This window comes from Pteropus alecto, unplaced genomic scaffold, assembly GCF_000325575.1.
Source record: "Pteropus alecto unplaced genomic scaffold, ASM32557v1 scaffold43, whole genome shotgun sequence".
Lineage (NCBI taxonomy): Eukaryota > Metazoa > Chordata > Mammalia > Chiroptera > Pteropodidae > Pteropus > Pteropus alecto.
The window spans coordinates 5,696,986-5,708,276 of record NW_006435764.1 but is presented as its reverse complement, the minus strand read 5'-3'; the positions used below and the strand labels follow the sequence as shown (position 1 = coordinate 5,708,276).

Sequence of the window (11,291 nt, the reverse complement as noted above, 5' to 3'; positions counted from 1 at the left end):
CCTTCTTTTTTATGTCTAAATAGAACTTTACAGATATACTGTAGTTTGCTAACTATATTTTAGTAAGTCCCCCAGACCTTATTGAATTTTTTCCCTCTTTTGTAAAAAGGGACTAACCTTCACTTAGAGTCATGGGGGTTAAGAGAAAAAACATCTTGAGCAGTACAGGGTTTGGACTCGTGAGAGGCACAGAATGAACATTAGTTTCTTCTCTTTGTGGGTTAGACTTAAGTCTGATTAGACACATGATGAAATCATGTGTTCCTGATGGTAATTTATTTGTAAAGTGCCTTTTCTCGTAATGGCTTCGTGAAGGGGCTCAGTGTCCCCTGAGGCAGAAATGGAGGCAGATAGAACCAAAGCAACAATCTCCCAGTCCCTTGAGCCTTCTAAGGAACCAGATGGCAAGGGAGACGGATAGTTCAGCACGCTGTGCTCTGCCCCTACCCCCAACACGTATATACACACACACGCCTGATTTTATCTTTCCTGCAGCCTGGGGGAGCAATACTATAAAGATGCCATGGAGCAGTGCCACAATTACAATGCCCGCCTCTGTGCTGAGCGTAGTGTGCGCCTGCCTTTCTTGGACTCACAGACCGGAGTAGCCCAGAGCAACTGTTACATCTGGATGGAAAAACGACATCGGGGTCCAGGTGAGGGTCCAGAGTCAGGAGCACAAGGAGGCAGAAGCTCCCTCATTTTAGGGTTGAGCCAGCTGAGAGTGTTTTCCCCATTTCCACCCATGGCCTTTCCACGATTAGAAGCCCAGGGAAGAAGCAGCAGACAGATTCACACCAGCATCTTGGTTTTCTGCAGGGCTGCCCTTCGGAGGCCATTAGTTGGCCTCTGCAGAGCTGTGTGTTAGCCAGGGCCCCTGACTTCATAGTTATCGTTCTTTTCCATAAACTGTCCCACCCCACCCCTGCCCCCAGCACTGCCCATATTCCTCCTTTGCTCTAGAACTCAGGTGCGTCCTACTCATCTAGAAAATGTTCAGTATTCTTTTCTAGGACCAGATTAGGGCTTGACTCCCTCTCTTTCTTCTTTCCACAGGTTTGGCCTCTGGGCAGCTGTACTCCTACCCTGCCCGGCGCTGGCGGAAAAAGCGGCGAGCCCACCCTCCTGAGGACCCAAGACTTTCTTTCCCATCTATTAAACCAGGTAAAGCACACTCCTCTCTGAGCAGAGGCATGGCCTGCTGCGTGATAAGAGGCCTGCTAAGCTCCTGTGATGCACCAGGCTAATGCTGAGATCCTGAAGATATTAACGTGAATAAGATATAGTTCCTTTTTTCAAAGAACTCAGTCTAACAAAAGAGATAGGTAAACAGATAAGTTATGGTACCAAGTGGACTAGGGTGTCTTGGTTCCTGGGCAGCCAGAGACCAGAAGATGGTGACTGGCTTGTGGCTGACCTATCACAGTAGACCCAGAGCAGTCCGCATCCAGCTCTCCTGGGCCTTGCCTTATCCTGACCTTGCCTGCAGACACAGACCAGACCCTGAAGAAGGAGGGGCTGATCTCTCAGGACGGCAGTAGTTTAGAGGCTCTGTTGCGCACCGACCCCCTGGAGAAGCGAGGTGCCCCAGATCCCCGCGTCGATGATGACAGCCTGGGCGAGTTTCCTGTGACCAACAGTCGAGCACGGAAGGTACAAGATTAACACTCTGGCTAAGGGCACTTTGATGAAAACCAGCTCCCTCTTCATCAGAGGCTGCTCAGTAATCAGAATGGGAGCCGAGGCAGCGGGCCAGTAGGCAGGCCCCCGGAGTGGTGGTCCTGCTTTGCCCTAAGCACTGTTGCTCCTGACTGACTGGCTTCAGTGTTACTGTCCAGTCTTTCCTGCTCCTTTCTAAGTACAGACTCTCCCACATTCATCTTTTGTCATGAAAAACTTTTGGTGCCTGGGGTTACATAGGTATAGCAGACCTGGCCCCTGTCAACAGGGACGATAAAACTATACATAAAAATATTAAGAGCTGGAAATACTCTGGGCACCGCACTGAGTGCATTTGCATCATTTTCTACAGTCTGTACAACCTCATGAAGTAGGTGCTGTGGTCCCCATTTTCATGTATAGGGAGGCTGACTCAGCAGTAAACAGAACCCCACCACACACACACACAAGGCCACACAGTTGAGCAACAAAGCTCTACATCTAGGGAGCGAGGTGCCGGAAGGGAACCGCTAGTAAACGTGCTCCTGGGCAGCAGGTCAGAAGCAGGAGAGGGCATGGCTCCTCGGGGCATCAGGGAAAGCTGAATGGAAACATGGCATCTGATCCAGCCACTTGGGGATGGTGGGAAAGACATTCCAGGCTTAGGGAACGTGAAGAGCAGCAAGAGGAAGGAAAGCCCAAAGCACTGACGGGAGAAGGAATGAGATGATAGGGTGTCGGAGGGCAGCAGTGAAGAACGAGGCTGGCGTAGAGGGGCTGGGTCACAGGGGAGGTTCTGGGTGGCCTTGCCAGTGTCATCGTCTGAGAGGTTTTGGGTGTATGTTATTTCTGTCCATCTTAATGTTCCTGTCCACTCAGCGGATCCTAGAACCAGATGACTACCTGGATGACCTTGATGATGAGGACTATGAAGAAGACACTCCCAAGCGTCGGGGCAAGGGGAAATCGAAGGTGAGCGTCGAGGCGCTTCCTGCAGCCTGAGGCAAGGGAGCTTGGCAGCCACTTCCAGGAGAATTTATCTCGTTAGCCTGCACACCTTAAGAGCATCTTTTTGCCCTTCTCGGCAGGGTAAAGGTGTGGGCAGTGCCCGTAAGAAGCTGGATGCTTCCATCCTGGAGGACCGGGACAAGCCCTATGCCTGCGACAGTGAGTGCCTCCCGAGTGGGTGGGTAGTCCTTGCCTGGACCCAGCTCCTGCTCAGGATGTGAGGAGGGAGGGCTGTGTTCTTGCTCAGAATGGTAAAACAAGCCTGGACTCTTGTCCTGCCTGACGACTGGTTCCTTCTGAGACCCCTGGGAAGCCCCGGGCTCTGCTGCCTGACGGGTGGGACCTGCATGCTCTGGGAGAGACTTCTGCTGTTCCCCTGGGATGGGGGTGCCGGTGAGGGGGCACACAGCAGGCAGAGTCAGTCTCTTGATAGAAGACATCCAGGTCTGCTGGCCCCAGTCAAGCCAGGGCCCCAGGAGTCCAACACCGAGTTTTTCAACGTCTGCTCTCGCCCCCGCCTTTTCTCTGACTCCCCGCTTCTGCCCCTCCACCCTGGGAGCACCGTCGTCGCTGGGGTTTCTCTCTTGTTTGTTCCGCTTTCCTGCTGCTGCTGCTCCTGTCTCAAGTGTATCAAGGCCTCTTCTTCTCATGACTTTTCTTTCTGTCTTTCAGATAGTTTCAAACAAAAGCATACCTCGAAAGCGCCCCAGAGAGGTAGCTCTCTCAACTTTTCAGACTTTCGGTTTTCCTATCCCTTTTTCCCTCCTCCCTTGTTCCTCCTGCCTTTCTCATCTCCTGTAATGCTAGTTTAAAAATCTCTGGACTGGCCCGGGGATAGGAGCGATGGACCTTCTATTGTGCTCCAGTCCTCAAAATCCTAGAAGTTGCCTTTATCACTGCTCGTCTCCCACAAACTTGCCCCTAGGGCTGCTCAGGCCCGTTGCATGGGGTGGCTTTAAAAGCATTGTAAGGAACCCATTATAGCAGATCCGTCTGTTCCCCCTTCCCCAAAACAGATTCTTGGTGGTCAGCTAATGTTCTCCACCATTCCGCTCCTCCTCCTCCCGCCCTCTCCCCATTCCTTTCCTGCCGGCGCCCTTGCTCTTCTTGGTATCACTGCTCAAAAGTACAAGATGCCTCGTGGGGATCTGCTTTCCTTGCTGGTTGGTGGGGTTGGGCAGTGCACTGATTGGGAGTGTCTATGAATTTCTTTGGGGGCCAGCTACCCCAAAGACTCGATAGGTTATCCCCAAGAGACCCAGCCTCTACTCCTTTACCCACGTTGGGCAGAGATGGGCTCTGCAGTGTATCTGGGGTAGCCTGAGCCTCTCATATTTACTAAGAGGGAAAAAAACTTAGATTCTCTTTCTCACTTTTCCTCCTTCCTGCCACATTGCAAGACTGTAGAAATTCCCTTTCCTTCCTCTCCTGGAGCTCCCTAGACTATTCCTAGGGCAACTGGTGGTGGAGCCAAGGCTCAGCCTTCCCCGGGCAGCAATGTGGGGGAGTAGAGGCGGCCGTGGATGGGGGTTTAGTGGGGAGAAGAGCCTTAGAAGCTGGACAGGCCCAGGGCCTGATGCTCCCGGCCAAGGGGAGGTGGTCGTCAGTAAAAGCGTGTCCCAGAACAGAGCCAGTGGGCGCGGGTGGTTGCCTCTGCCTCAGGTGGAGCCCCGCGGCAGAAGGGCAGAGACGTGGCACTCTCAGATCCTAACGCTTTCTCTGCATTCTCTCTCCCATCAGTCTGTGGGAAACGTTACAAGAACCGACCAGGCCTCAGTTACCACTATGCCCACTCCCACTTGGCTGAGGAGGAGGGCGAGGACAAGGAAGACTCTCAGCCACCCACCCCGGTTTCCCAGAGGTCCGAGGAGCAGAAATGTAAGCCAAAGCATCGGAAGTGGGCCAGCAGGAGTTGGCCTTGTTATGAAAAACTTTCAGAGATATTGAGAGGCCCTAAGACCCCCGGGGTTATCATTAAAGTTCTTATGTTTTTTCCCCACAGCCAAGAAGGGTCCCGATGGATTGGCCTTGCCCAACAACTACTGTGACTTCTGCCTGGGAGACTCAAAGATCAACAAGAAGACAGGACAACCCGAGGAGCTGGTGTCTTGTTCTGACTGTGGCCGCTCAGGTACTTCCAACCCAGGGGCAAGGACTGCCACAGCCAGCGCCCAGTCACAGCCCCCAGATGGCTCTTGGCTTGCCAGCATCCAGTAGCTGTCGCAGTCAACCAGGTCACCCCGCCTCTCCCCCGTTTCCAGCTGCCTTTTTCACTTACTCCTCCTCCCCTTCCCCAACAGGGCATCCGTCTTGCCTGCAGTTCACCCCCGTGATGATGGCAGCCGTGAAGACCTACCGCTGGCAGTGCATTGAGTGCAAGTGCTGCAATATCTGCGGCACCTCTGAGAATGACGTGCGTGTCCCCACCCCTTCCCAGCAGGCGCCTTCTCAGCTTTTACTATTTTTTTCCACGGTTCCCTCTAAAGTGAGCTTGCTCTTAGAAGGGAGCAGGACCCTCTCCACCATCCCAGGTGGAACTTTGTTTGGCAGGTGTTTATTGAGTATCTGCTTTGCGTCAGACACTGCTCTAGGCACTAAGGACACTTAAACAAGACAAACAAGATCCCTGCTTTCATGGAATTTACGTTCTTGTGGGTACGAGCAATAAGCAAGGAAATGAGTGACATTTTTATGATGTGCTTTGAAGAAAACGAAACCAGTAATGTGACAGAGAGTCACTGGATGACTGACTTAGTTAGAGATGGCTTTTCTGAGGATGTAATGTTAGTTTTGAGGTTTAGATGATGTAAAGGAGCTGGTCTAAGAAGCTTTGGAGGGAGAGAATTTCCAGGAAAGGAGTAACGAGTGCAAAGGTCTTAACAGTGGACAAGCACGTGTGCCTAGCCGTAGACTTCCTGCGTTGATGGGGCAGGTAGAAGATGAGATTGGAAGGCAGGCACCACCAGATCTGAGGCTTTAATCATGGGAGTGATGTGGCCTGTCTTTTATTTTAAAAAGATAACTTTGGCTGCTCTGTGGAGAATAGATTGTAGGGCAATGGTCCCCAACCTTTTTGGCACCAGGAGCTGGTGCTCCCATGAGAATCTAACACCTCATGATCTTAGGCGGAGCCTAGGGGTGATGCTAGCACTGAGGAGCAGCTGCAAGTACAGACGAATCTTTGCTTGCTCGCCTGCCACTCACGTCCTGCTGTGTAGCCCGGTTCCTAACAGGAATGGCCCAGGGGTTGGGGACCCCCGTTGTAGGGCACACAGAGAAGACCATGAGATTAGTTCGGCAGCTGGTAGGGTCCAGGTGGGATGACAGTGACTCAGTTGGAAGGAGATGGACAACAGCAGCTTTCTCTCCAGAGATGCCCATGTCTATTCTTAACTGCCACCTGTCCCATCCATCTTGGAAGTAGCAGCAGCGTCTACAGATGCCCTCGTTCCTACCTGTCCCCAGTGGACCGAGGCCCATTAGTCATTCACCATTACTCATTCACCTTCTCACTTCCTCTTCTATCTTGCCTTCTCTAGGACCAGCTGCTCTTCTGTGATGACTGCGATCGTGGCTACCACATGTACTGTCTTACCCCGTCCATGTCTGAACCCCCTGAAGGTAGGTTGCCCGGATCTTTCACTCAGCAATTATTTTAGTAACTTGGACCATCACCTGAACAATAAGTGAGTGGTGATAAATCCTTATCAGTGACATATCCTTCGAAATTAGAGAGTAGGCACTTTGCTTTCACTCAGGTTAGAATATTTTCCTAGGATTTCAGCTTGAGGGTTTGCATAGTATCACCAGATACATTTGTGAACACAATATCAGCACCCGGAGAGAGCAGATGCTAAGCAGAGGACAGTTACTGGAGGGAGTGATTTGTTTTCTTCCAGCCAGTCCTGGAAACTCAGTTCATAGCTTATCTGATGTGATGCTTCAATATCAGCTCTTTGAACTTGACAAAATTGAGTTCATTTCCACCCGACCTGGATGGGTATTGAACCTGGAGCCTGTATGGGTACTACAGTCCTCCATTAGTTTGCAGAATAATACTCCAAGTTTATGGAAGCTTTGTGAGGAAAAAGCTTTTTGAGGCAGCAAACAGTGGCTGCCTCTCTACCAGTCTCCTTCTAGCCAGATTTCTGTGCTAAACCCCCTCCCTTTATAGAAATTCGGGAGCTTACTCGGGAGGATGTGAATGCCCCAGCACAAAGGATGTGGGCCAGCATTCCAGGCTCACTGTGTGATATAAGCTGATTTGTGATACAGGTCAAACTGCTGTCACCCCCTAGAGAAGGAGGCCACTAACGAAGTCTGAGAGTTCTTTAGCAGCTGCAGGGGAGCATTCAGCCCTTGTCATCTAGCATTCAGCTCTTGTCATCTGTCATGCTGAGTTTATAAATCTACTTTGAGGAGAAGTAGTGAGTTCCGTGTTTTATTTTTTTAACCATAAGATATCAATTCACAGACAGAATTCTACATTAACTGTAGAAGAGCTTTCCTCTTAAACTACCGTCAGACACTGAGGTAGTGGAGAGCCGCAGGCAGCTGAAGGGGGATCCCGTAGAAGCCATCAGACAGTGTGGACTCTAGGTCAGGGGTTGGCAAACTGTGCCCCATGGCCAAATCCAGTTGCAACCAGTTTGTATAGCTCTCAAGCTAAGAATATTTTCCCATTTTTGGAGAGAGTTTTAAAAAATAACCAAAGCTCTATGTAGCTCACAGAGCCTAAAATATATAACTCTTCACAGAAAAGTGTGTCAGCCCTCTTCTGAATGTTGACCTTTGGGTTAGAAAGGACCTTATATTTTTCATTCACTTATCTCTGAAGAGCTGAGAAAAGCTGTGGATTCTTTTCTCCCAGAATAATGTCCAAATACACATATGTATAATTATGCTTATAATTTTAAGGTATTAAGGGCTAATTCTATATCTTAAAACATAGAAGAATCCAATCATAGTAAATATTAATAAACAAGGTATGAGCCAGTTATTTTTCTTGTAAGGGACGTGATTTCTTGTTTTTCTATGAAACTGGACTTGAGCCTACCAAGTTGAGTCTTCATAGTTCACCCCCTTCTCCTCTGGGTTCTCAGCCTTTACTTAAACACCTAGTGATGGTGGATCGCCCATCTCATCTTTCCATGGTTTTCACAAAAAGCTATCTTGTATGGAATCAAAATTGGTTTTCCTAGAGCCCTTATTCATGATCTTTATTCTAACCATTGGGGCCATGAGAACTAAGTCTAGTTCTATAATCACAGATCTAAAGCTAGGATGCTTTAAGAAATTGTATCTGCCCAGGCCCTTCTATATCTGTTGAGAATTATTTTTCATGATATTTGAAGACCTAGTGGTTTCTCCCAGCTCGGGATAACGGAAACTTTTGCTGCTGCAGAACGCCTTCCATCCTGCCTGTAGCCCATCGTGCTACTAGGTAGGGGTGAGGTGGGAGTGGAAGCACAGCAGGTGAGGGTTGGGCGAGACCCACCTGGGACCCACCCTAACCCCATTGTGCTTCTCTGCAGGAAGTTGGAGCTGCCACTTGTGTCTGGACCTGCTGAAGGAGAAAGCTTCCATCTACCAGAACCAGAACGCCTCTTGATGTGGCCACCCATGCTCCTCCCATGCATCTAGGGCTGTTTCTCTCCTCCTCTCTTGTTTCTCATACCCACCTTTCCCTTCCTCCTCTCTTTCACAAGTCCAGAGAACCTGGGGTGGTCGTGCCAACCTGCCTTTGGCAGCAGCAAGCTGAGGTGGCAGCTCTGCCTGCCTCTGGCCCCACGCCCTCGGGAGAACGGAACAGCACACCGCCCACCCCAGGGTGCACCTGCGGATCCTGCTTCTCGCGGCTCTCCACGAAGTGCATTCACTCTGCCTGCCTTGGGCCCCGGCCTGGTGATCACAGGGTTCAGACAGTGTCCTCGGAGAAAGAGTGGGGGGCATCTCAGTTCTCTCTCCGCTTTGCCTCCACTCTGGTCCCTGGGGTTTTCCCTTCCTCTAGAGGTGAGCCAGGCCAGGGCCTCTTTGCCAGGCGTAGCAGGGAGCGAGCAACTGAGCAAGCGGAGGTGGCGCTTGGAAGGACTTTCCATGCCCTTCCTGCTGCTTATCCCCACCGCCTCCTTCCCCCAGAGGGGCACTGTGGCCCTATTCCTGCTACCCAGGATCCTTTGCCCGCACCAGGATGTTCTTGGTCACCCTCTGGGCTCTGCCTTGTCCCACCCTAGGAGGGTAGCAGCTTCACCCCGAGTCTTCCTCGTGCTTACCTGGCTCACTCTCACAGGTGGTCTCTAGTGGCCACAGCATTCCCCACCCTTGGAATTTCCTACCTTCCGCCTCCTCATTCCCTTTGGTTTTGTGGGGAGAGGGGAAGCATTGGGGGGCCGGGCCAGCCACTTAGAGGTCACAGGGAGACGTTGGATAATGTGCCTGTTTTTTAACTCGATGAAAAAGCCTACCTCCAAAATCCCCTTTTTGTTCTTCCTGGACCTGGGCATTCAGCTCCTGCCCTTAACTGAATTGGGAGCCTCTGCCTCCTACTCTGTGCATCCTGGCCCCGGGGTCACAGGGAAGCCACATAGACGTCCCATTCTTCCCTTGCACGCTCGCTAGCAGCTGGTAAGGTCTTCACATCCTGATTCCTCAGTTTTCTGGCTGGTGACACTGACATTAAATACTGGGAGGGACACTCCATGCCAGGACACGCTGGAGTGGCCTTCCCCTTGGCTATGGGCAGGCCCTAATTCACTGTCGCTTTGGAGTTGTGTCTTTTTTCTTCCTCGCTCTCTCTCTTGGTTCCTGTATTCTAAACATTAGTACAAATAAACATTTTTACACAGAGCCCTCTGCTGGATGGTTTATCTCCTGACTCCCTGATTTTGAAGGCCACTTCATCTTAAAACTTTCTTAGGACAGTGATTTTTAAATGTTTATAAATATAACCTCTTCCCCCAAATTAATTTTTTGCTGAACCCCAATCTGAAGCAGATACAAAATTACATGTTTTAATTTATGTCATAAAGCAAGTTATAACTTCCTTATAAGAAATAATGTTTCGGTTAATACAAAATTTGAGTTAAAGTCAACTTTAGCATCCCGTTAATTTTTGTAATTTGGTTGATTTGGAGGAAATTCTGCTGGACTTGTATATGCAAGTGGTAACAGGTATATAACAGTTGACTTTGCAATTTGTGATACTTAAAACAGGTTCAGAAGCTTGACTATTATATAAATATAAAAGAATGACAGGAAAACTAATGACTACGATGGGACACACGAAAGCTTTTGAGTAATGAGCATAAGCAGAGGCACGGTAACCTTGCTTACCCTTGTTCATTCAAGTGCGGCGTGTGTGAGCTTACCCCACGATGTGGCACTGTAGCCTTCCTCAGCATGGATATATGCACAAGGATGAGTTTCTCTGCAGCTAACATTTTGACAGCTTCCGTAGTGGATGTTATGTATCTCACTTGAGTGTGTTTTGAAGTTTGTTTAAGATTTGAATCAGTTCTAAACCCCCTGAAATATCTTTAGGGTTTTCTGGAACAGTCTGAAAGCCACTTTTACCTAATGGTCGCCTGGGCATTGCCTTCAGTAAGTGCTGTGTTGGGAATTGTGTTAGGAACAGAAGGCAGCCTCTGTCCTCACACTTTTCACATGGAAGTAGGCCAGGAGTAGAGGGAGTGAAGTAACGATCCTTGGTGGGTGAGTAGTCTAAGGGCCGGGAAAGAAATGTGAAAAAAATTGTAAAAAATGACAACTCCGTAGCAGGCATAAGTGAGGAAATTAGAGAAGAGTTTGCAGGTGGGATTTAGGGTGGGACAAAGAATGGAAGAAGGATAAGATAGGGCAGGATTGGGGTGGGGAAGGAAGCCTGTGAGAAAAGTAGAGAGATGGGGACTCAGATCTGTGGCTCCAGCCTTCCAATCAGAGCTGAGGGCATGACGAGGTGAGGCTGGAAAGCAGGTGAAATTGGGTGTGGGGAGCCCTGGGCCCCAGGCTAAGAAGTCTACATTTAATTGAAAGGAACAGGCACAGGCGAAGCTAAAAGTTACTAAGGAAGGGAATGATATATCCTGGGATTAGGAACCTGTCTTGCCGACAGGTACCAAATCTAATAAAAATTATCCTTACTCGCCCTAAATCAGAACTGGCTCTAGGCAAGTAGTTTCTCCGTAGCTGGACTACGACGTGAGGCCAGCGCTGTCCATGGTAACGGCTGTAGTGTAACAACGCTTGCTTCCATTTTCTCATAACCCCGTCGTGACGGGTATTAGCCCTTTTTGGTAGATGAGGAAGCTGAGGCTGCCTTGGGTCATGGCCAGGAAGGCCTTGGGACACCAGGTCTGCTCTCCAGCCCCCACGCTGCCCTACGGCTTGTCAGGCCCCGAGGGCCGAGGGCCGAGGGCCGGGGCCCCATCAGCTGGAGGCGCTTCGGGGGACTCGCGGGGTCCTGGCTCCTCCTCCCCCCGCCCCAGCGCGCTGGAAGCCCCGCCCCCAGGGGCCTGACGAACCGCCGTTTCCGAGATGTCCAATGAGACTTAGCCGGGGGCGGGACGGGATCCGCTGAGGGCCAATCTGATTGGGCCGGGGCGGGGCTGCAGCGGGTGGGAGCCGAG

At 50.5% G+C, this 11,291-nt stretch overlaps 1 protein-coding gene across 3 annotated transcripts in view; it reads left to right on the top strand.

Moving 5' to 3' along the window:
* DPF2 (double PHD fingers 2) overlaps positions 1–9,513 on the top strand; it is a 13,254-nt gene extending 3,741 nt beyond the window's left edge. For all 3 annotated transcript variants that reach the window (XM_006911110.3, XM_015588864.2, XM_006911111.3), the window contains exons 2-11: positions 496–656; positions 1,057–1,164; positions 1,490–1,653; positions 2,539–2,631; positions 2,748–2,826; positions 4,408–4,545; positions 4,670–4,798; positions 4,968–5,080; positions 6,207–6,288; positions 8,202–9,513. In XM_006911110.3, the coding sequence (XP_006911172.1) occupies positions 496–656; positions 1,057–1,164; positions 1,490–1,653; positions 2,539–2,631; positions 2,748–2,826; positions 4,408–4,545; positions 4,670–4,798; positions 4,968–5,080; positions 6,207–6,288; positions 8,202–8,278 (1,144 nt within the window). In that variant the 3' untranslated portion in view covers positions 8,279–9,513. The remainder of the gene's footprint in view (positions 1–495; positions 657–1,056; positions 1,165–1,489; positions 1,654–2,538; positions 2,632–2,747; positions 2,827–4,407; positions 4,546–4,669; positions 4,799–4,967; positions 5,081–6,206; positions 6,289–8,201) is intronic.
* Positions 9,514–11,291: the final 1,778 nt, after the last annotated feature.